At 46.7% G+C, this 25922-nt stretch overlaps 1 protein-coding gene across 3 annotated transcripts in view; it reads left to right on the forward strand.

Moving 5' to 3' along the window:
• The window catches only part of DOCK2 (dedicator of cytokinesis 2), a 457833-nt gene that overhangs the window by 399120 nt on the left and 32791 nt on the right, over positions 1-25922 (forward strand). For all 3 annotated transcript variants that reach the window (XM_025270818.3, XM_025270819.3, XM_006075524.4), the window contains exons 34-41: positions 1977-2062; positions 9338-9494; positions 11878-11918; positions 15966-16056; positions 16698-16817; positions 21407-21496; positions 23252-23356; positions 25111-25252. In XM_025270818.3, coding sequence (XP_025126603.2) covers positions 1977-2062; positions 9338-9494; positions 11878-11918; positions 15966-16056; positions 16698-16817; positions 21407-21496; positions 23252-23356; positions 25111-25252 — 832 coding nt within the window. The remainder of the gene's footprint in view (positions 1-1976; positions 2063-9337; positions 9495-11877; positions 11919-15965; positions 16057-16697; positions 16818-21406; positions 21497-23251; positions 23357-25110; positions 25253-25922) is intronic.

Below are 25922 nucleotides of genomic sequence, written 5' to 3' on the forward strand. Positions count from 1 at the left end.
ATCTGGTCCCTGTCTTCCATCACCTAAAGGATTCCAGCCAACTAAACTGGGCTTGATCTTTTGTGCACTGCAGAGCACTTGCCTGAAGATTTCTGCCATCCACCTGAGACTTTAAACAAGCCACTCAAACTCTCTGAGCCTCTATTTCATCTGTACTAATAACTGACACTCTGAGGGTGGGGCTGGCTGCTTTCAATGCATGATAGCATTTAAAGGTGACCCTTGACTTCCAGACCTCATGGGGCTATTGTGAGGACTAAATGTAAAGAGGCTCAGTTAGGACCCAGGAATGCCTAAGGACTCCCTGAATGTTAGCGACCTTCACCAAGAGCCTCCTTCCCTTCTCGAAGTGCCAGTTTCTTATCTAGCAGTAAAATGAGTGATGAGTTGGATCACATGATTTGGATGGACTCATCAAGGCATGATATTAAAACAGTTTGCAAACCATTTTTGCATTTTAGCCATGTAAGAGACACTGAATGGCCCTTCAAAATGTTTTGAGCCCTAAACTCAACTGGGTGAAAAGTTTCTTGACATTGAACATGGGAGATAAAATACACACTGGCTTCCTCATTGCAAGAATTGGTGTCTAGGTGCTTTCCGGCCACTTAACTATGCATGCTCGGTCATGCCCAGCTCTTTGTGACTCCATGGACTGTAGCTCACCAGGCTCCTCTGTCCATGAGATTTCCCAGACAAGAGTACTGGAGCCGGTTGCCATTTCCTCTGCAGGGGATCTTCCCGATGCAGGGGTTGAGCCTGCATCTCTCGTGTCTCCTGCACTGGCAGGCAGGTTCTTTGCCTCCGAGCCATCCGGGAAGCCCTCCCTTCGCCAGTCTGAGCTCTCTTACAGTTGCCACCAGTCTTGACTCTCTGAGGCATCAGTTCACGTAAGTATTATAGCTTCAGGTGTGGCTTGATTCAGGAGCTCGAAAATATTGTCAGGTTTCAGTCTCTTCCTATCCCTTCCTCTCTGCTTTCCACTACATTGGTGTCCTTCTTAGGCAGACTCCTTCATTGTGTTCCTCCCCAGCAACCTCTGGCTTACAATCTTCAAGTTAAGCAGAAAGACTTCTTTTTGCTAAGAGTGCCATCGAAACCTCAGATTTGAGTCTCACTGGCTTGATCTGGGCCCTTCTTAACTGTAGGGTCTGGATAATGAAAGACACTGATCAGGTGCTTGGCCTATGTCATGTACCCACACCTGGAGCTAGGGAGATGTGTTCAGCCCACCTAAGTCCCACAAATTGAACTTAAGGTGGATATGATTATCCAAGTATAAAAAAAGGAATGCTAGGCATGCAGAAATAATAGCTGATCATGCCAGCATGCCACCTCCTGAAGATCAGTGCTCTGTCACATACCTCGGAGCCTTTGCCCATACCCTCTGCTTGGAATTTCTTTTCTCTTTCCTTTCTCCTGAAAAATTTCAACATAAACCTGAGAACAAAGTCAAATGCCATGGGCTGTGTGCCTTCCCTGAAGACTTCCCTCTATTTGTCTCTCTCTTTCATATGCCTATCTCTCTGCTCCAGCACTTAACTATCTACTGCTCTTCTCCACTCCCAAGGAACTCCTAAAAGGCAAGTGTAGCGTCCTGTCTCATAATGCATTCCCAGTTTCCAGCACTAAACCTGGGAGTTGCTGCTGCTCCTCAGTTGCCAAGTCGTGTCTGACTCTTCACAACCCTATAGACTGTAGCCCGCCAGGCTCCTCTGTCCGTGGGATTCTCCAGGCAAGAGTAATGGAGTGCGTTGCCATTCCCTTCTCCATGGGATCTTCCTGACCCAGGGACTGAGCCCAAGTCTCTTACATCTGTTGTGTTGCCGGGCGTGCTCTTTATCACTAGCACCACCTGGGAAGCCTGGGAAATGATAAAAGCTCCCTGAAGCTCTGGTTAGAGTCTTGAATGGACTAATTTCAACATTCAGCCTTCTAACATTGTGGTTGTTGACTTTCATCTCCTACTTCTTCAGTTTGAAAACGAAATCATCCTCAAGCTGGACCATGAAGTGGAAGGTGGCCGAGGGGACGAGCAGTACATGCAGCTGCTGGAGTCAATGTGAGTTTAGGACCCAGAGCGGGAGGAACCAGGAGGGTGGGCCTGAGGCCCGAGGGCCCAGGACCCCAGGGGCTCTGTCCTCCCCTGGAGACCAATCCGGAGGCTCGTGGGTATTGGAGAAACTCCATTTTTGGAAGAAATCTCACATCTCTCTGCAGTGGCTATTTCTTTGATATTGATGGAACAGGTGATAAAAGAAACTTTGCTGTGTAGCGGAGAGGGAAATAATCCACCAGGATGTTCACTTTTGTTGTCTCTTACCTGTGGAATAATTCTTGCTGTCTTTTCCTTTTTCCTTTTTTAATCTTTGACAGATATTGATCACAGTCAACAGATCTGGAGTGCATGCGATCTGTGGAAACTCATTAAGTGATCTCTCTGTATTGTCTCCTTTAGTTGAGTTTCTCTGTTTGATCTCATTTCACAGCAATGCCCCTAAAGCTCAGGGAAGTGTCTTGTCTGAGACTAGGTCAAGCCAGTCAAGTGGACAAGCAGGGACTGAACCCAGCTCTGCTAAACTCCAGCACAGAGGCCTCGTGAGGCAGTGGGCAGTGGACAGCACCTAGGAGCCCGGAACTTGGGCTCAGGACGATGTTTTAACAGCTTATTGAGATATAATTCATATAGCAGACAGTTCACCTAAAGTGACGAGTAGTGAAACCAAGATGAAAATCTTCCAGCAGCATACAAACGGCCAGTATGGCTTTAGTGTGTTCACGGAGCTGTGCAACCATCACCGCAATCACTTCTAGAACATTTTCGAAAGAAAGCCCATACCCCTTCGCCATCATCCCCTCCCCGTCTTTGGGGTTTCTATGCATGTGCTTATTCGGGAAGGTTCATATAACTAGAATTATACAACACACAGTCCTCTGTGGCTGTAGATGCTCTCAGGGTTCGTCAGGCTGTAGCACGTGTCAGAGTTCATTTCTTTTGATTGGATACACCCTATGCTGTTTATCCATTCATCAGCTTATGACCACTTAGACTGTCTCTACTTTGGGCTATCACAAATAATGCTACTATGACCGTTCATATGCAAACGTTTGTTGGGTGTATAACGAGGAGTGGAATTTCTGGGTCATATGGCAGCTCTATATTTACCCTTCTGAGGAACCATAAAACTGTTTTCCAAAGTAACTATACCAGTTACATTCCTACCTGCAATATACAAGGGTTCCAATTTCTCCACATCCCTCTGTTAATATGTTTCTTACCAATTATAGACATCCTAGCAGATATGAGGGCTTCCTTTGTGGCTCAGCTGGTAAAGAATCTGCCTGCGATACAGGAGACCTGGGTTCGATCCCTGGGTTGGGAAGATCCCCTGGAAATGGGAAAGGCTACCCACTCCAGTATTCTGGCCTGGAGAATTCCATGGACTGTATAGTCCATGGGGTCACAAAGAGTCAGACATGACTGAGCGACTTTCACTTCACAAGCAGATATGAAATGATGCCTCATTGTCATTTCAGTTAACATTTCCTGCATGGCTAATGATGTGGAGAATCTTTTCATGTGCACATTGATCATTTGTATGCTGTTGGAGGATTTTCATCTTGGTTCCGCCACTCAGCAGCTGCACACCTTTGGACCAATCATGTAACAGCTTTGGCTTCAGTGTGCCCCATCTGTAAAGTGGGGATAATAAGCCTCCTGTGATTATATTGAAGAATGGACACAGCAGGTAGAAGCTGAATAAATGCTGTTTGATCTGCTTCCTAACTCCCAGAGTCTATCTCTGACACCATGAGAAGTGAGGGCTTCTCCTAAGGTGTAGGAATATGGCTCACACATCCCATGTTCCCTCCTATTTGTAGATTCCCTGATTTGTTTGATTCTCTGATACATAGTCAATCTTGAATTCTTTCCCCAATCCTCTTAGGAAATTTTTGCTTTAACAACAAAAGCACACTGAAGGTCTTGTTCTGACCCTCGCCATGACCCTCCCTCCCCGGCCCAGCAGGCAGAGCCCAGTGGACAGATTTGACTCCCAGGCAGCACCACCCCAGCTGGCCGTGCCCCTCCTGTCACCATGCACAGCCCTCACCAAACAACCGGGAAAGCAGAGCCCACTCAGCTGGAGGAGACACCCTTCCTCTGCTCCTCGCTGGGTATTGAGACTGATTGTCCAGGGAGGAGGTGACATTTTGCCCGTGTTAATATTTTTCTTAAAGCTCAAGAAAGGAAAATCTAAATATTGACCAGAAGTGAAACCAGGGATGGTGCTGGCAATTTCCACTCATATAAGCGGATGGGGCCCTGCAGCCAGTCTTCAGATGATCAACAGGATTTTCCAATCCTTCCTGAGTGATTATTTATAAAAGGAGTCTTTGGAGGTCAAGGAAATTAAAAACAGCTCATTATTTTTCTGCTGAAATAGAGGTGTGAATGATTTTTCAAAGCTAATCAAGCCCAACCCACAGTATCAGGACCCCATCAAGCACCCAGGGACCAAGTCCCTGCTCCTTCCTTTTGACTTTCTGAGCCTCAGTTTCCTTAGCTGCAAACTGGGGATAAAAATACCATCCAACTCTGAGAGCTTTTATTGAGAATGAACAAGACACGTCATGAAAAGTACTTATTACAGTTTGTGATGCCTGGTAGGTTGCTAGAAATAGTAGCTATTATTGTCATTAGTCTAGTGGATGCATGTGTGTGCTCACTGAGTCATGTCCGACTCTTAGTGACCCCATCGACTGTAGCCACCCAGGCTCCTCTGTCCATGGAATTCTCCAGACAGGAATACTGGAGTGGGTTGCTATTTCTTCTTCCAGGCGATCTTCCTGACCCAGGGATTGAACTTGTGCCTCCTGCATTGTCAGGCAGTTTCTTTACAACTGAGCCACCTGGGAAGCCCAATCAGGTGGATACTGGTATAATGAGTTGAAGCCATGAGCCTATGTATCATTTCTCTTCCAGCTCCTCCCATCTTTCAGGGCCTCCGCTAATACATAGTGCCCACTCTGAGCAGACAGTCAGGAGGGCACGCAACCTGGCAACTTCTGTGGGTGGAACACGGCTTCTCCTCTGGCAGCATTGAAACCCTGAGCCAAGGCACCAGTGTTAGGGTGTGCAGCGGTGCTAAATTCCAGTGTTCCTATGCTCCTGTGCGTGCACAGCCTTACACAGGATCTCGGCCCTCCCCATCCGTAGAGCTGGCTTTGGAGCCCACTCCCGTTGTCCACATCTGTCTTAACGTGAGAGTCCCACATTAAATGGACCCTCCTGCATTCCATCTGCCTGCGAATATTTCTAGAAGGGGCAAGGAGGCCAGAAGCCTGAAGGGGACAGGAAAAGTGTATTCTGGGGCCTAGATCTCAAACCAGTTCAGCTGAAAGGGGACCTGTCATAAGAAGCACACCATACACAGTCTTTAAAGGAATAAATGAGAGTCCAGTCCAGCACTGACAGAGGCTGTGGGCCCGGGCTCCTCCCTCTGAAGACCTTCCGTCCTGAATGCAAACCATTCTGCGGAGAGTGTGAGCCCCCTCCGTCCCCGCCGGGGCAGGAGCACAGATGCCGGGTGCCCAGTGTCCTGCCACCCCTCCTTCCACCAAGTGAGGGATTACCGCATCACTTTGAGAGTCTCACAGCTCTTTTTCCTTGTCACTTACACTCCACTGTTGGACTCGAAAGAAAGTGTGTGACCTTGGCAGGATCAAGATTAGAACCCAGCCTCATGGGGGCCTCAAACCTAGCCTACAAATTGAGGGTGATAATGATGCCTACTTCAAGGAGATTATGTGAGCATTGAACAAGATAATCAATAAAGCCAGCTTAGCACAACATCTGGAACACACGTACTCAGTAAATAATAGTATCACGAATTATGGTTAGTTTTTATTTCTATATCTGCTTTCACTGCTAGACTGCGAACTCCTGGAGGTCAGTGAATTGCTATTTCTGAAATCTCTGAATCCCTAGTTCCCAGAAGAATTCATGTTGAACACACAGATGGCTAGATGGATGGTGATGAATGATGGGTGGATGAGTTATTTCAAACCAATCCGCCTATCCGTCTCACCAACCCTAGACCATATAAGCAGTCTTCTTACCTTGTAGCTGAAAAATAGAGTCAGAAACCCAAGACTTTTGTTTTTTCTAAACCCTTGCTTCTCAAAGAGCCAACAGTATAGCATCAGCTGGGAGCTTGTTAAAATGCAGAATCTCAGGCCCTAACCCAAATCTGATGAATCAGAATCATGAGCGCAGTGCCCAGGTGATCCCTGAGCATATTTAAGTCTGCGAAACAGCAGAGAAAACCAGTGGTTCTTAATATTGGCTGCACATTAGAATCACCTAGAGAAAAGAAATAAAATACTGCCTGCTGGCTGACCCTCATCTCCAGAGATACAAAGACGTCAACCTTGGGTGGATCTTGAGTTTTGTAGAAGTTCCCCTTAGGACTCTACCATGAGCCAGGACAGAGAGCCACTGATCTGGCCGGGCTCACAGCCTCAGATGTCTTCTACCAGGGGGACTGTGAGAAATCACACCCCAAACACAGGGACAAAATGTGAATGCACTGTCATTAAGATTGAAAACAAGGCTTGAAGTGACCATCCCAGAAGGAGTGAGGCACAGCTGTGACTGAGCCAGACAGGGCTAAATCACAGAGCAATTTGCATCTCTCCTTAAGAGCAGGGAACAGGTGCTTTTCCTACAGCGAAGATGGATTTGTCTGATCGCAGCCACAGTTTGAGATGTCATCTCCTTGCAGTCTGGTTTGGCTTCTGGGCAAAATGACCCTCCAGAGTCCTTGCCTTCCTTACTTTCCCCCTCCTAGGAACTCTTGGGACCTAAACTGCTGCGGGCAGAGTAGGCAGAAACAGATGTAGCCTGAGAAGTGTTTGCCTACTCAACATGCCTGAGAACACACCAGTGTTTCTCGCAGAGAAACACTGAAGTGATTGTCTTGATTCTCAAGGTCACCACTTACTAGCAGAGTGATACTGGGAAGGACATTTAACCTCTCTGAGCCTTGATTACCTCATCTTCAAAATAAGAGGAATCATTTTTACTTATCAGAATGACCGTTATTATTTATTAAGAAAAAGTGATTAGACAGTGTCTGGCTCAGTGGTTAAGAATTCACCTGCTAATGCAGGAGACGAAGTAGACATGGGCTCAATCCCTGGGGTGGGAAGACCCCTGGAGAAGGAAATGACAACCCACTCTAGATTCCTTGCCTGGAAAATCCTGTACACAAAGGAGCCTGGCAGGCTACAGTCATGGAGTTGCAGAGTCAGACACGACTTAGCAACTGAGTGCATACGCACGGTGCAGAATAAGCGACTGAGAAGTAATCACGAAGCAAAACTGCAGTCCATCTGTGTCTCCTCACCTGGCCTGTGCGCCGCTTAAGAGCAGGCGTAATTCCTTATATATGTATATATATATATATATATATGTATATTTATATCTTTCTCCCACCCCCACTCTAGCATATTGCCTAGCACTAATAGTTACTTAAGGAATGTCACCATTTTAGTTTTTGTTCTTAAGATTTAGAATATTAATATTACGACAAATGTTGTAACCTGTCCAAATAACATATGAACTTTTACATTGAAAAGTGAGCACTGTCCTCTTCTGTTCCTCCACCTAGACCCTTTGTCTGAAGCAGTGTGTGTTTAGAGCTTGGTGTTTATGCCTCCTGATGGTCACATTTATAAACACACAAAGACACATGAAGTAGACACGCACTTCCACTCACATACAGCATTTGGTGTGTGAGGGCAGAAGCTGGAGCCAGACTATTGTTATTAATATTTACCAACTGTGCAACCCTGAACAAATTAGTTGACCTCTTTGTGCTTTAATTTCCCCATCAGCAAATATTTCATAAGATTGTGATGGTAGATTAAATGAGTTAAAATTTGTAAGCTGTTTAGAATAATGCCTAGGACATGGTAGGTTCTTTGGAAGATGGCTAAATTAAAAAACAAATATTGTTCTGAGATTTGGTTTTCTCAACTATATATTTTGTAGAGATTTTTGTGTCAAAACATTGATCTCTGAGACTTTTTAATGGCTTCATTGAATCATATTTTGTGAATGTGCTTTAATTGGACATTTAAAATGGTTCCAACTATTTTGCTATTAGACACAATTTCTAAGTATTATAAATGCACCCTTACCTACTTATGGGATTATTTCTGTAAAATAGATTCCCCAAATAGAATTATTGGATCAAAAGATATGTATTTTTACAATTTTTACAGGTACTTTGAAAATTGCTACCCCAGAAAGTTGTACTGATTCACTCCCAAAATGGGTCTATAAAAGTAATTATTTCCCCACACCACTGCCCACACTAGAATTTTATTTTTATTTTTTTCTCATTTTGTCGGTGGGGGAAAATTTTAAATACTTTCTACACTGTATGGTCAATGTGCCTGTGAGGTCGCTTCAGTTATGTCTGCCTCTTTGCGACCCAACGGACCGTAGCCTGCCAGGCTTCTCTGTCCACAGGATTCTCCAGGCAAGAATACCCAAGTGGGTTGCCATGCCCTCCTCCAGGGGATCTTCTCAACCCAGGGATCCAACCATGTCTGTTACGGCTGAACCTGTCAAGGCAGGTTCTTTACCACTAACGCCACCTGGGAAGCCCCAAGTTCAGTTCAGTCGCTCAGTTGTGTCCGACTCTGCGAGCCCGTGGACTGCAGCACACCAGGCTTCCCTGTCCATCACCAACTCCTGGAGTTTACTCAAACTCATGTGTATTGAGTGGGTGATGCCATCCAACCATCTCATCCTCTGTCATCCCCTTCTCCTCCTGCCTTCAATCTTTCCCAGCATCAGGGTCTCTTCAGATGAGTCAGTTCTTCGCATCAGGTGGCCAAAGTTTTGGAGTTTCAGCTTCAGCATCAGTCCTTCCAATGAATATGCAGAACTGATTTCCTTTAGGATGGACTGGTTTGATCTCCTTGCAGTCCAGGGGACTCTCACGAGTCTTCTCCATCACTACAGTTCAAAAGCATCAGTTCTTAGACGCTCAGCTTTCTTTCTAGTCCAACTCTCACATCCATACATGACTACTGGAAAAACCATAGGTATGACTAGACAGGAAGCCCCAAATCAGTGTATAAATAATGACTGAATAAAGGAACAAAAGGAGACAGTGAACCAAGGGAACTTGGATTCACAGATTGATTTGGCTTTTACTCCACCCACCCCGCCCCCGCCCCGCCCCGCATCCCCGCCCCGCCCCGCCCCCAGCGTGCCTTCTCCCGGGCCCTTGAGCTCACTACCCTCCCATCTGTGCGGCAGCCTGATGGAGTGTGCTGCGGAACACCCAACCATCTACAAGTCGGTGGAAAACTTTGTGAACCTGGTCAAAGGCCTCCTGGAGAAGCTGCTAGATTACCGGGGCGTCATGACGGATGAGAGCAAAGACAACCGCATGAGCTGCACGGTGAACCTGCTGGTATGTGGCCTCTCCCCTTGTCCAATCAGGGCAGTCATGGGGGCTGGTCTGACTTTGGGTTCTGCTGTTGCTCTGGGTGGGGAGGCCTCGCTCAGGGCTTTAGAAATCAGAAAAACAGGAGAGGGAATCCCTCTCTTGACATCTGCCAGCTCTGTGACTTGAAGTCAATCATTGTCACGTTTCTGTGCCTCAGTTTATCATATGCATGAAATGGGAATGAGCGTAGTCAGCTCTCCCTGGCCTTTTGCAACCCCATGGACAGGGGTTTGGTATGCACTGATTGAAACAACCACAGACAGAAAGCACCAGGGGAAAAAAATCCACCAAGTTCCAAAAAGTAAATTTACTGGATGCTATCCACTGTTTATATAGCATTTACATTGGATTTACAACTGTTTATGTAGCATTTACATTGTTTTAGTAAATACAAATAATCTGGAGATGATTTAAAGTATATGGATGTGTGCAGGTTATATGCAAATACTATTAACGTACCATTTTATGTAAGAGACTTGAGCATCCTTGTATCCTGGTATCTGTGGTGGTCCGGGCACTGTGACCCTGAAGATACCAAGGGATGGCAGTATCTCCTTTGCCACTTATCGCACCACAGAGAAAGCAAGTGGCGGTATAAAGAGGTTAAGAGTATGAGCTTTGGAGTCACACAGCCTATTCTCACCCTCCCTCGGATAATTAATAGAATACCCAAGGAAATTTTCTGAAGGTTCAGTTTGCTTATCTGTTACATGGTAAAAATGATAGTACCTAATTCATAGGTTATGCAGTCCTGTGTGGGTGTGCTCAGTCGCTCAGTTGTGTCTGACTCTGCAACCCCGTGGACTGTAACCTGCCAGGCTTCTCTGTCCCTGGAATTTTCCGGGCAAGAGTGCAGGTCTGAGCCCTGGTTAACTGCTCGCTGGGTGTTAGTTTCCTTATCTTATGGAATGAAGTACTGCCCATAACTAGGATTTACAGAAGAGTACTATGGGACAAGCTAACCAGAGCAGCTAACTCCAAACCCAGACTCGTCACCCCTGTACCACACGACCTGCCATGGGCCAGCTCCCAGTCTCCCCTTCCGATGTCCTGTGATGTGGTCATGAGACAGCTAGAGCAGCAACAGTGCTTCATATTCACCGGGTCAGCCCACCCTAAGGGAACTAACATGAGTAAGGTTGGCCAGAGGACCGCATGGCATCTAGTCCATCAACCCCCCCAACATCTCCAGTGTGCCAGCAATATAAACTGTGAGCCCAGAGCTCTGTTTGTGTGCCCTCCGATTGCCCTAAGTGGACTCTTTAAATGCCCTAGATATTGCCATTGATTTTCTGAAATGCTAAGGGGAGTTAAAATTCCTGCTTACAGCAGAAAGAAATTCATTGCTAATAACTCCACACGGCCCGCTTTACATAAAGGGTACAAAGGAGGGGTTTTCTAGGAGTTTAGCAGTTTCTTGTCATTGGAGAGGTAGAAGTTGGTTGAAGAAACTGGCCTTCAACTGACAGAATCTGACCTGAGAGAAAGTTAGGAAAGGTAGGTCTGTAAGCAGTTGAAACCCAGCATAGAATTTAAGCACACCTTGTTGATTTTGGGTGTGGCTTAAACACAATATCACGAAGAACAGGATGGGGTGGGCTTGTCTGCAGGTCTAGTGGATCTCTGCCAACCACTGCCTGTGCCCTGGAACACACCGTCTCACCCTCGGAGAGCCCGAGGTGCACATGGGTGCACTGAATTAAACCTGGATCTTCTCCAGGTGTGGCTCAAGTGTGAGATCGTACCCTCCTGACGCAAAACCTGTAAGGACTTTTCTTAAAATGCACGTGATTCCAGACCAACCGCTGGTCTACGTGAGCCTTGAGATGGAATAGGCATTGCCTAGTTTAGATGTTTTTGCCTGTGGAATCTCGGCATAGCTCCTGATGGTTCTGTCGAAAGTTATGCTCTGTCGTCATCACTGGGGTCTGTTGTGATTAATGTTACTGTTACTCTGGCTGTTGCTATTACTCTGATTCCAACTCAGGTTCTCCTCAGTGCAGGATCGGAGCTTTTAAAGATCAAGCTGGGCTGCCTTTCATAGTAGACTTGTCAAAGTAAACTTAATCAGTCTCCTCGAAAGGCTATCTCTCAATGCAGCAAGTAGCTGGATTGCACCTCCTGTGTGATGGCTGGGATACTTCCTCTGTCCCTTTATAGTCTAAGGATCAGGGAAGTGACTGTCAAGTCAGAATAAGCAGTTTGGTGCATTCAGGAAGGTAAATTTCTTGCTCCCATCTTGCCCAGATAGTAAATAGCCGTTTCCTCTCATCCTCACTACAATGCCCTCCACCCCTGCTGTTCTGCAAAGAAAAACACTCAGCACTGTTTTTCCTCCCTTCTCTAGAATTTCTACAAAGATAATAATCGGGAAGAGATGTATATAAGGTAAGATTTTTGTTTTCTAAAACCCAAACCTGCTGTGTCACTCTTCTGCTAGATATCCATCTATGGCTCCCCACTGCCTTCAGCAGGATATAAGCACATCTTATTGACACTCGGACCTTCTGATTCCTGTCCATCTTCTTGGACTCAACTCTTTCCATGCTCCTGCAATCAGCCTCCCAAATCCACCTGGAGTTCTCTGACCTGCCGTGCTGTTTTGCTGTGAACTGTGCTGCTGAATTGCCCTTGTATTTGTTACAAGGCTGGCATGTGAAGCCCTAGTCCAGGGTTTGGAGGGCAAATACTTAGATCATTGGCTAGCCCAACTTCAAAGGGAAAAAATTACCAAGATGTATGATGGCAGCTTCTTTGTAGGCATTTAAAAGACACTTATTTGAAAAATCACATGAAGGATTTTGGGGGGACATTCACCTGAGGCAAAGAAGTCCCTTGTCAGTGTTTCTTAGAATCTCATTTTTTTCCTTCAGAGTTTTTTTTTAATTACTTTACTCATACAAAAATAATGCATAGTTATTGCCCCCAAAATCCTCATAAAATAAGAAGAGGCAAAACAAAACTCTTTTTAAATAACCATAATCTATACATACTCCCAGACTGTTTAATATTTATATATAGGTCAAATTCTATGCATGACTATTTTTTGAAAAAATGGGATCATATAGCTCATAATTTATTCTTTGCTTGACAAGAATTCTATGTCAACAGATGTATTTCAGCATAATTTTTAGTGAAACTATAAAATTCTCATTCCAAAGTATACCATAATTTATATAGCTAGTCCTGTGTTGTTGAACACTTACATTGTTTCCAGGTTTTTTTATCATAAATATCACAATGGCAAAATTCTTGGACGTATATCTTTATGCATCTCCTTGTGAGACAAAGGCCTACAAAGTAGAACTGGCTGTAAGATTAACGACCAAGGCCCTTTCAAGGTTTCTGACACATTCAGTTGAAGACCAGACTCCATGTCCAAACTCACTCTGCTATTACTGCAAATATTTTTAGGTACTTTAGCATTATTCCAGAAATAGGAACTATCATTTGGAAAAAAGATAATTCCATAGATTGTCCGGAGCTTGGACAGTATTTGTAACATCACTAGACATGACTCACTGCAGAAGCACTGTGCTTTGGGTCCAAAGGACCTGGGGCTTTACTTATTATCCTCCGTCACCTTGGAAAAATCACTCGGTGTCCTTGGGCTAGGGTTACCCCATGTAGAATTTTTCCATTCTGTTCTGAGGATTAAATGAGATGCTACAGGTAAAGTGCCTGGCCCTTGGTTCCCTCCCCAACCTCTTTTCATTTCTTCCCATTTTAGAAACACAGATGGAGAATCCCAGATTTCCATAAGCTTTATAGATGTGAGTCCTATAGTAGTAATCTAGGAAAACCACATTTGCCTACACCAGACGTTGTAAATAAGATATAGTCTGAAAAATCTGTCCTGTTTGGCAGGCATAGTATTTTAAAAACATTTTTACTTGGTTGCCAAATTTTAAAAATCTAGAGATGTTACATAAAACTCACAATTTCCCTCTTCTGAAAAACTTCAAAGGTATGGCCACACTGGGCCCACACGTCCTGAGGACCACCACCTGGGCTAGGCGACAGCATTTTAGATGGGACACAGCACCCCATGGTCTCCATTCCCCATCAGGCTTCAGCCCCTCCACCTCACTCAAGCTGCCCATCTGCCATCTGTTTGCATTTGAACCCCTCCCCCAACTCAGGCCCATCAGGGTGTCTTCCATTGCACTCTGTGACTGCTCACTAAACCCTTGAGTTGACAAAGGATAGGGAGTATCTTGGTCAGTTAAGGAGTTGAAAGCAGCAGAGAAGCTCTCCCTAGGACCAATTTCTTCAAGTTTTTTGGACCGAGTCATCAGGGATCAGAGACCAAGGACAAGCAGGTGGAGACAGGATAGGATGTGACTGTGTACCCAGGGGTTTCTAAAAGTTGACCACAGCTGCACGTTCCTTACGTGCAGGCTACGTGCAATTTCACGATAGCTGGTTGATCAGCAGAAAGTTAAGTGGGGAAGAGTGATTGTAAAGGCAGAAACAGCTGGTGTCAAAACCCGCTTCTACCTGTTTCTAGCTCTATCTACTTTAATGTCTGTCTCAGTTTTCTTATCTAAAGAAAAATTGTTGAGAGGATGAATTGATATTATATATAAAGCACCCATTAGTGGAATGGATGAATGTACAATCTCTCTGGAATGCCTCCCCCAATTTGTCCTCTTATCTTCAGATCCCAACCCAGGTGTCATACTCGGGAAAGCTTTCCGGAAGCACCGTCTGGATGACACCTTCTCTCACAGTACCCATAGACCTCTCCTCCCAGCATCGGCCACAACTGTATTTTTGCAATTACCTCTTTGGTTATTTAGTCGATGCTTGTCTCTTTTTCTAAATTATAAATGCTAACCTCTGAGAACGAATGGGGTCTGCTTTTGCCACCATTTATCTCTCATGCCTGGCACAGCCTGTGTGCTCAGTTCAACTTTGCTGATGGAACAAATAAATGAGCAAAAGGTCACTAGCTCATTAGTATCAGAAACCACTAGTTGACCTTTCTCCCCTTGAGAATCTTTGGCAGTCCCCACCCTGAGCTCAGGCAGCCTCCGTTTGGCCCACTGGCCACGTTTTATGTAGCCAAGGACATTAAACCCTAGCTCCTCCTTGGGTGACATTCTGTGCAGAAAATTTTCTTATAACAGGAAATCTAACCCTGAGCACTGAGACCTGATTTGAGCGCAGATGCTTGGGAAGCCCTTTGTTCCCTGTAGTTAGATAGCCAAGGCAGAGTTTTGGCACCATTACAGACAGTGCCTTTCCTCTCAGAGGAAGGATCAGGGCATCGCATCACAGCAGCTTTCCTTCACCAAAATGCTAAGAGCTGGGCTTAAAAAATGCTCCTGATGACATGCAAGTCACCAAAGCAATGGCTTTTTGGCTCTGGATTCTGCTTCCAACAGTGGCAGGAGAGAATGTTTTGTAGAAGAACCTGATGCACAATGATAATAGATAATAGCTGCCACTGCTCATTGCCAGCTGCAGGCTAATCACTTTCAGTGGATACTGGCATTTATTGGTAGCAATGCTGGCTGTCACTCACAGAGCCTTTTCTACAGGGTCTGCTTGGCCCTTTGTAGGCCCAGAAACCCTATAGGTAGGTTCTGTGAGCACTACCGTTTTACACATGAGCAAACTAAGGCACAGAGAAGTTGATTCACTTATACACATTATGTATCAAATAACTGATTGAAACTCCCTTCCTCTGATCCTGTCCTGTTCTTAAGATCTTTCAACCCTAGTCATCCTAGGGTTCAGAACTAGATCATCACGTTGCAGAAGGGTAGGAGATGGGAATGTCATTACAGTTGAATTGTAGATTCTTTCTACAATGCCTCCACCTGAATGTCTAATCTCTAACCCCTTTCTTTACTTATCAGAAATTTCATTTCCTTTACACCTGGAGAGCACTGAAGAGAGGGTAGAAGTTCCCCTTTACAGCGCTATGACTTGTCCATGCCCTTGGAGTTGTACAATGATTAGAGTATAGTCTCTGAGGGCGGTTAAACTAGAATCATATTCCAGTTCTTCATTCATTAGCACATGACCTCCAACAAGCCATTTGCTTCTCCTTCCTTGATTTTCCCTTACTTGTCATATTGCATTGGCCAGAGTCTTCAGTATGAAGTTGAATACTGGGTGGAATGATACCTAACTTCTCCAGGCCAGAGCTTTCTTATCTGTGAATGAAAATTCTCAATGGACCCATTTTACAGGATGGTCAGGCAGCTTAAATGATCTGAGGCATTTACAATACTTAGCATGTCCCTGTCGTACCTTAAATGTCCTGCAGCTTCTCAGGCTGCCGCTGTCACCCATGCGAGGGGACTGAATGGCAGGAAATGGAGGACTCCCTTGTGAACCCAAGAGGTATCCAGTTGCTCTGTCTGGCCTGGCCCTACCGCCTGCATTCTTCCTGCATCTGGTGATTGAATATTTCCCAAACAGGTACCTGTACAAACTCCGCGACCTTCACCTGGACTGCGACAACTTCACAGAGGCCGCCTATACCCTCCTCCTCCACACCTGGCTTCTCAAGGTACCGCCCTCCCAGCGAGGGCTTCATGCTGAGACCCCACGGGGCCCACACAGCAAGTGCAAAAGTTAAAAAAAAAAGAAAAGAAAAACTAGCCAAATACATTTTGTTTTCCCCTGTGTCCCCAAACTTTTAACCTGGCAGGTTACTTTTCTGCACTGTTCTGTCTGGACACATAAGGTTTCAAGTGACCTTCGCATTTAGCAGCAACAAGAACCCCCTGAGACATATCTTGCAGTTTTACATAACATTCAAACTGTTTTATATAACATCCAAGCATCAACTATAAATCATTAGCATGCCCTGTGAGCTGTTTTTCTTCTCTTGAAAGTGCTGCTGGAGCAGGACAAAGTCTCAAGGATTTCCTTTGGGTTTCAAAGAGCTGGGGCCATGTCTTGCAGGGATTCAGAGAAAAATCCTACAATCCATACACAGGAGCCAACAGAGAGTCCAGAGAGTCAATAAGTGTGACTCCGCAGAAACGGAGAGGTTCTTCCTGTGGAACCTGTGAGCCAACATCATCTCTCTGATTGATGCTCAGGGCAGCAAGGACACAGGCAGGGGTGTCTGCAGGGCTTCCTCCCACTCCTCAGCAGTAGGGGAGACACCTGCCCCAGGTAACTGCGTGTGTCCTCTCTCTGCAGTGGTCAGATGAGCAGTGCGCATCGCAGGTCATGCAGACAGGCCAGCAGCACCCGCAGACCCACCGGCAGCTGAAGGAGACGCTCTATGATATCATCATAGGCTACTTTGACAAAGGAAAGGTAATTGGTCCCTGCCCTTCCTCTCTCCGTGGGAACCCTAGCTTCTGGGAAGGACTGTTCTCTCCCATACTCTACAGGCAATCCATCTGCAGGTCTGGTCAGCACTTCTGCCCAACTCTAAGTCTGATCACGTCTCTCGATCCCCATTCCTATTACATATGTTCAAGGCACCAGCATTGTTCACCTGGACACAATGAGTCCTATGCAATAGCCCTGTATCCTCTATTCCTCTGCAACAGATCGTCCTTCATACAGGAAACAGGGTGGTCATAAAACATACTTATCCCATAGACTATAACCCATTGTCCTGCTTACGGTCATCTCAAACAGCCATCGCAACACTTAGATCAAATTGCAATCTTTCCCATGACCCATGAGGCCACATACGAGCTGTCCTCTGACTGTCTCTCCCATGTCAACTCTGCCAGGCTCCCTCTTGCTCACATGTTCCGTGCCAAGCTCTTCTCCACCTCAGGGCCTATGCACTTGCTTTTCCCAGCTTAGGACATTTCTCCTCCATATCTTACCGTGGCCAGTTCCTTCTCACAGCTCAGGGTTTTGCCCAAGCAAAGAATGTCATGTCCTGAAGGAGGCCTTCCCAGACCACACACAGCAGTGCCCCTGCTGTGAGTCATACTTATTTCTTCTTCAAAGCACTTATCACTGTCAGACATCACCTCGATCGTTTTGTTTTCACTCGTTCATTGTCTGGCTCTCCACTTTAGAAGGCCAAGAGCAAAGATATTTGTCTTGTCCACTGCCGAGTGCCTAGTAGACCCTAACAATGGGACCCAAAAGATATATGTTGAATACATTTATTAATTGAATGTATGAATGACATTCTGGTGTCATCATTGATCTCTAAACAGCAAGATCAGGGTGATTTGTCATGTTTTATCTGGAGATTGGCCAAACCAGGTACTGTCTACCCTCCAGCCTCCGACTGGCCCTCCAGGAAGCACCAACTCAAATGCTGCAAGGAGACACAGTAGGTGGCTGAGAGTTCAGGATCTGGGTTTCAAGCCTCATTCCTTTACCGCCTACAATCCCCACGGCCTTCCAGAGATTCCAGTTCCCCATCCATAATAGTGAGATATTGATAGTACCTACTTTCTAGCTGCATTGTGAAAATTAGGTGAGAAAATGATATAAAGCACTTAGCATAAGACCTGGTACATAGTACTAACTTGTTCCATTTTTTTTAATATTTATTTATTTAGGGGCTTCTCTGGTGGCTCAAATGGTAAAGAATCCACCTGCAATGCAAGGGACCCAGGTTTGATCCCTGGGTCGGGAAGCTCCCCTGGAGAAGAGAAGTGGCTCTCCACTCCAGTGTTCTTGCCTGGAGAATGCCATGAACAGAGGAGAGGGGCCTGGTGGGCTCCGGTCCGTGGGGTCACAAAGAGTTGGCCATGACTGAGCGACTAAGCATGAGCACATTTATTTATCTGTCTGTGCCAGGTCTTAGTAGCAGCATGGGGGATTTTTTTTTTTAATTGTGACGTGTGGACCCTAGGTTGCAGTGTGCAAACTCAGTTCTCTGCCCTTGAGACCCCAGCTGACTGCTGCTTCCTCTCCCAAGCTTTTCCTGAGTCCTCCAGCTTACCTCCAGCCCTGCCTCTTCTCTGAATGGCCTGGCCTCTTACAGTTCATCAGGCACAATTTAACACTTACTTTTGGCCTGTTCTGTCACCGCAGTTCATTGCATCTGTCTGAGTGTGATCTCCCCACCTTCCCTGAAAAGATGAAATGAGGTAATGTCTGTGGAAGGGTGTATAAATTCCCAGGCATTGAGCGATTGGAGAGGACTGTTTTAATAATTTACGGTCATAAGCCTCTTGAGGGCAGAGACCCGGCCCTCTCTGGAGCCTCGCGTCCTGCTGGGCATCGAGTCTGAGCTCACTCTTGGTTTATCGGCTGATTAAGTCAGTCATGGTGGGAAAACCCTGAAAGGACCTGTCAGGCCTTGTCCTCTGCCAGTATCCAACTCAGCCAACCCTTCGCTGAGCAAAGAGGAAGAAGGCATAAGCCCCAGTACTAAGGGACGAATTACTAATCGGCAAAGCACACATACGGGTCATCATCTTTTTTATTTTTTGCACATATCCCCTTGGTGTTGTGCAATAATGAGGAGGAAGAGGGTGGGAACAGGGTGCTGCTAAAGCACTTCAGGGGCAGAGAGGAGGGAGCAGATTGGTATCGCTCCCTCTGTGTGCCACTGCTGTGGTGGCTTCTAGAATGAAGCCCAAAGTCTTCAGCATCCCTTTGACTTCCTTTCCCCATACCTCCCCTCATGGACACTTATTGATCTAGACACACGAAATGACTTTCTACTCCTGAAGTCCTCTTGTCATTACCTGATGGACTCCTCCACATCCCTCAAAACCCAACCAGTGCATCTGCTCATGTGTGCGCTTGACCCACTTCTGTTTCAGGGAAGCAGAGACTGTCTTGTCCATCTCTATCACTTCCCATCCCTGTGTGCCATGCCCAGAAGCCAGCAGGTGCTCAGTGACCAGCGTAGGAGACTCAGGGGTCAGTGACTGGCAGAGGTCCTAGTGACCACACAGGCAGACCCAAAGGACGTTCCAGCCATTTGACTCCCTGCTTGTCTCCCTTCTTAGCCCCTCACTGATCCCTTAACACGTAGGGAGGGTATTTCTGGCATATTATGACCGAAAGTTGGCAAAGACCTCCACTTGAGCCAAACAGCCCCCTGGCCCAGCCCTGGGCCTTTAACCCCATCTTCTCATTCAGGCTAAGGAGAAAGAACCAGCCCATACTCGTCTGTGGACTTGATTCCTCCTGGCACGTAAAACATTTTTATGCTGCTCGCTAAGCTGTCCATGGGTTTACAGCCGTGGCTCCTCCACTCAGCACTTGCTTTTATTTATTTTTATGCTTGGATGCAGAGAGAGCACTTCTGCAACACAGCACACACTGCATTTTGGCAACCTCCCCTCTCTCCTCCCCCTCCTCCCCCGACTTCTCCATTTAGGTGCATCTTCCATTTGAAACCAAATTTGAAATGTAATGGGTGTCCCTTGAGATTGCCAGATCTCCAGCCCACCCAGCACCTCCCTCTGCCCCTCTGTAGAGGTTCCGGACTGCTTTGGTCTAGGATGGAAGGATCATCTATTGGTTTCAGTTAAAGTGGAACAGATGGAAAGGACCCCCTCTATCCAGAGGTTTTTTTTTTGTTTGTTTGTTTGTTTCCAGAATTTTTTTAAAGATGCAAAAGACCTGTTTAAAAAAAGTTTTCATCACTCTTTTTAATACTCTAGTACCTCCTCCACCTCTATGCCGCCCATTGCTCACTCACCCTAAATAATTCAGTTAAGAAGTGATGGTATAAAGGCTTATTTATGCAAGATGAGTAAATTCTAGACATCTCTGTACAACATTGGGCCTATAGTTAACAGTTCTGTGTTATGCATTTAAAAACCTGTTAAGTGGGCAGATCTCAGGTTAAGTGTTCTTACCACATTTGTTTTTTAAAGTGAGAGAAAGAGAAGGGTGGAAGGGAGGGAGGGAAGGAAGTTGGCCAAAGGGAAAAAGAAAGTGATGGGATTGGCAGAGTGAAAAGATCCCAGTAGAAAACATCAAGAGAACTGTATCTGGCTCCAACTGTGTAGCCTCAGAAATTCGCTGCCTGCTTATTTTCTTTGTGAACCATTTTTCTTTGGGAAATCTCTGGTGCCTCAGATAGTAAAGATCCACCTGCAATGCAGGAGGCCCAGCTCTGAAACCTGGGTCAGCAAGATCCCCTGGAGAAGGGAATGGCTATCCAATCTAGTATTCTTGCCTGGAGAATCCCACAAACAGAGGAGTGTGGTGGGCTACAGTCCATGGGGTTGCAAAGAGGTCGGACATGATGGAGGGACTAACACTTTCACTTTCTAAAGGAGGAGATTTTTTTTAACTGGAGGAAAATTGCTTTGCAATGTTTACAGTGCTGTGTTGGTTTCTGCTGTACAACAGCATGGATCAGTCACGCACACACCACATATATCCCCTGCCTCTTGAGCTTCCTTCCCCTCCTGCCATCTCACCCCCTAGGTCATCATAGAGCAGCAGAGTGGGCTTCCTGTGCTGTTTAGCAGCTTCCCACTGGCTACCTATTTTACACATGGTAGTATATATTTGTCAATGCTACTTCCTCAGTTTGGCCCACTAAAGCTTAGTAGAAGGTCAAGGGTCATCCTCAAGTGCACATCCTGGCCCTGCTTTAGGTTAGGCCTTTGACCTGGGGTGGATGCTCTGCCGGTCTGAACCTCTGTTTCTCACCTGGGAAATGTAGGTGCTGCTAGTCATCTCTCAGAAGGGTTGTGAAGATCCAGAGAGCATGTAAATAAAGCACTTAGCCTAGTGTGTGGATATTCATTATTTATCAGGAAGCTAGGGTGAGAAGCAGAGGATAGGCCTGCTTCTTGGGATGCATTTGGTTCCCTGGGTATGGGGCAGGGTCTGGGCTACAGGGAGGCTTGTGGCTCAGTCCCAGGTATGGAGCTGCCCCGGTGCCTTCCTGGGCAACGGCTCTGCAAGCCTGGAGCCCCCTGTAACCTTTGTCTCCATGACTTTCCTTGTAGATGTGGGAAGAGGCCATCAGTCTGTGCAAGGAGCTGGCAGAACAGTATGAGATGGAAATCTTTGACTATGAGCTGCTGAGCCAGAACTTGGTAAGGAGTCCCCAGGGGGAGCCGGCTGCCCTGGAGGTTGGGTGCTTGGGACCTTGGCTAGGCAGAGAGGCTGGGGAGACAGGGAGCCAAGGCAGGAGGCATGTCGGGGTAGGATCCCGGGAAAGGAACGGAAGTTGGGCTGAGCTGAGCCAAACTGTGCTGAGCATCTCCCTCCCAGCTGGGAATATTTCCAAAGGGAGGTCTTCTGGGAAAGCTCACTGGGCACAGTTTCTCGGATGGAGCGCTAAGTACCTGCCCAGTGCTGGGGCTGCTGCTGCTGCACACCCAATAAACACTACCACATTTGCTGTGAAATTCCCACAAATCACTAAACCAATTAGATAAAAACGCAAATCCGTGCTTTCTGATTAACAGGTAAGTCACATTAAAGTGCTCCCCATCTGGCCATTCCCATTAGCTCCTGGAAGCTCGTGATTTGGTGGGGAAAGTGGGAAGTAGGGGGAAGCAGAGGCCCGGGCTGGTGGGGAGGTGGCCTGGGGGGCTGCTCTCCCCACACACATGTCCTGGTGGCCTGAGACCCAGGACTCCAGGGCCCCATCTGAGCGCATTTCGAGAGGTTAGTCAGTCCTGCTCTTTCTAGGGAACTGTGAAATGAGAGTCAGAGTGTTGGAAAAGGATTGATGGCTTGTCTGGTTGGGGGGATGGGTGTGGAATATAGTGTTCTCAGGTATGATGTCAACACACGCACCTCTTGCACCAAGAGACACTTAGGTCTGCCTGAGTCTGCCCACATAGATGTTTGCGGGTATGGAGGTACGCACACCTTATATTGTATGCAGTACACATGCATACATGCACGCACACACCTATAGAGCCTGAAATAGGAAACAGCAACCCACTCCAGTATTGTTGCCTGGAGAGTCCCATGGACAGAGGAACTTAGCGGGCTGTAATCCTTGGGATCGCAAAAGAGTTGGACACAACTTAGCAACTAAAACAAACAAATAATTTGTACTAACAACTACATACTTCCTGTGTTACAGACTAAACCATCACCACCGCCACCCATGCATGCACACACACCCAGTATACATTCACGCACACACTCATGGGCGTGTATGGCTGTGCACCAAGCCCGCATCACGCAAGTTCACATCCAGGGCCACACACGTTTACCTTCCACATTGTGTTCAGTGTGAAATGCTGTCGTTTGTGAGCTGCACCATTCTGTTTTACCTGCCCCGTCATGACTTCTCTCCAGTTAACAGCGATTGGAAGATGCCGTTAGGTATAAAGTAAAACACAAACTCTTTTCGAAGATGTTAAAATATAAAAGCACGCACCTCTTGGAACTGGTGAAGTACGTTGGGTGTGCATACACAGGAAGACATCCGTATCCAGAAACACTTACCCATCTATAGACGGCCGCAGACGCACTCCCGGTGGGAGCAGAGGGATGATGCTGGCGGGGCTCCGAACAGCCAGCTGGATTCAGTTCCGTACTTACTGGATGCACTGAGATACCACTTCCTTATCTGCAAAGCAGAGACACAGTTCTTTGGGGTTGTTAGGAGGGTGATGCAAGTACACGTGTTACTGCAGGCAGGATGATTACCAGGGCACCTGGTATATTGTAAGTATATCACTATTATGACGCCAGACGGTTCCGTGAATACGCAGACGTGCACGCGGCACGTTTGTTCTGGTGTCATGATCACGTCTTAACCCCTCGGAGCTGAATGTGCCTTTAATACACATCTGTGGTGTTACAAGCTGTGAGTTCTCTTCTTTTAGATCCAGCAGGCAAAATTCTATGAAAACATCATGAAAATCCTCAGACCGAAGCCAGACTACTTTGCCGTTGGATACTATGGCCAGGGTTTCCCCTCCTTCCTCCGGGTAAGTCTGTGGGTGACTCGGACTAGGCAAGGGGCCCGGGCCCGGCCTCTCGGGTCTCCCTTTGCTCTTTGAGGCTCTGCTTGAGCTCAGATCCGGTGCCTCTGGTATCCGAGTGCTGTCCCTCCCCCTGCACATTCCTCAGTCCCCCTCCACTAACAGCACCTCAGCCACCCGCTGTTTCTCTACATACATGGCAACCTTGGCTGTCTTGTGAGCTGGTGAGCACACCATCCCAGGGACGAGGTGCTCAGAGGGGCCGGAGGCGCTCTGCTACCCAGCGGGAACTGTATTGCACAAGTTCTCAGACCTTTTGGTCTCAGGGCCATTTTATCTCTTAAAAATATGACCAAGGTCCCCAGAGAACTTCTGTAATTGTAGACTTTATCTGCATTTATGACATCCAAAATTAAAACTAAGACAGTTTTAAAATGCAGTTGTCCCTTGGTACTCCCAGGAATTGGTTTTAAGACCCTGTGCAGAGAAACAACACCTGAGGATCCTCAAGTCCTTTATATGAAATAGTGTAGTGTTTGCATTCTATCTCCTAAATGGTTCAAATCACCTCTAGATTACTTACAATACTGAATACAATGTAAATGCTTTGTAAATAGTTGCTGGAGTGCAGCAAACTCAAGTTTTGCTTTTGGGAAGTTTCTAGATTTTTTTTTTCCAAATATTTTTGAATCATGGTTGGTTGAATCCATGGAATAAGATCCTGAGGATATGAAAGGTTAACTGTTCAGTACTAGTTATGGAGGGTAAACAACTTATTTAAAAATAATGATAATAAACCCATCCTGACTTGACTTGAAGTTGCTTCAGTTATGTCCAACTCTTTGCAACCCTATGGACTGTAGTCCAGCAGGCTCCTGTCCATGGGATCTCCCAAGCAGGAATACTGGAGTGGGTTACCACCATTCTCCAGGGGGTCTTCTCAACCCAGGGATCAAACTGGGTCTCCTGCATTGCAGGCAGATTCTTTACCAACTGAGCTCTCAGGGAAGCCCAAAATGAGGATCCAGGTTTGGAAACATTGATACAGGCATGGGTTTGGACAGAAGAGTTCAGAGTACCATTAGAGGCAGCCCAGTGGCACAGATAGGGTCCAGAACAGGGTTTCTCAACCTCAGCTCTATAGATGTTTTAGACTAGAGAACGATCAGCTGTGGGCCGATCCTCTGCATTGAAGGCTTCTTGCCCACTAGGTCCCAGGTCTCCACTCCTCCTTGGAGCTGTAACAATCAAAACTGTTTCCAGACATAACCAGCATCCCTCAAGAGGCAAAATCACTGCCTGTTTAAAAACTAGTGGTCTAGAAGGAGCTAACGTGTCAGGGAAGGATAAAGTGTTTCCATGGTGCCCCGTGATGAAGGACCCTCATGCTGGTCCCTTCCAGCCCACATGGTCCATTAAAGGCAGGAGGGAAGCTTTGTGGCCATGTAGATGGGAGAGAAGGTGTGAAAGTGGAGTGAGGAATCACCCTGGAGGCTGTACATAGGATGGTTTGAAGAAAACGTTCTCAGCATCCATGATCTCTTCTCCCTTTAGAACCAATCCTTTTAGAAAAGTGGTGTGCCCAGCTAGAAGGTGTGTGAGTTGAGGTTCCATCCTTTCCCTGGAGGGGAGACAGAGGGTGGAGAGATCTCTAGGCTATCACCACAGCCCTGTGCTCCTGACCAGCCTCCCAGCTTGGCTTGAACCATCTCCTCCAAGCCTGGGCCCTGGGATCTCTGATGGATGTCCTTTCTCTGCAGAACAAAGTGTTCATCTACCGAGGGAAGGAGTATGAGCGAAGAGAAGATTTCCAGATGCAGCTGATGAGCCAATTTCCCAATGCGGAGAAGATGAACACAACCTCTGCACCTGGGGATGATGTGAAGAACGCCCCAGGCCAGTGTATCCTTAACAAATGCCCCTGCCAAGGGCCTGGCATGGGCCGCCCTGCCAGGACTTCAACCCACAAAGCCCGGCCCTAGAGCTGGGGACTGCTGCCAGAATCACCGCAGTGGTGCCAATTTCAGTGTCCAGTGTGGGCTCCAAAAAGAACCCATCTCAGGAAACTCTAAATGTTGCGTTCATTGATAAATTCACTCATTCCTTCTTTCTTTGTGATGATTTCCATTAAGCCCTGACTCTGCCAAGCATTTCCTTGTACAGGGAACCAGCGATTACACTCACAAAGTGGTCCCACCCAGGGAGCTTCCAGTCTAGCAAGTAAAAGAAGTTTACAGCATCACTAAATAGGTATTTGTAAAAATGTGATCGAGGCTATAAGAAAGCCCTGCTGTTTGCCATGATCGGGAGGGAAGGGAAGTCTTCCTTGAGGAAGGTGATGTTGAAGGTGAGTGGTGAGGTGGGAAAATGTCCTAGACAGAGGGAAAGAGCATCGTGTGCAAAGGCCCTGAGGTTCCAAGAACTGACATGGTGCCACGTAGCGCTTACAGTAAACTCAGCACTCCTGAGCAAGCCTGCAGGGCTGTCCTTCCTCTGGCCCCTGCCTGTGTCTCCAGCGTCATTGCCCCCACTTTTCCTTCCCTCTCTCATGCTTCTGGGCCACACAGATCTT

Source organism: Bubalus bubalis, chromosome 19 (assembly GCF_019923935.1).
Source record: "Bubalus bubalis isolate 160015118507 breed Murrah chromosome 19, NDDB_SH_1, whole genome shotgun sequence".
NCBI lineage: Eukaryota > Metazoa > Chordata > Mammalia > Artiodactyla > Bovidae > Bubalus > Bubalus bubalis.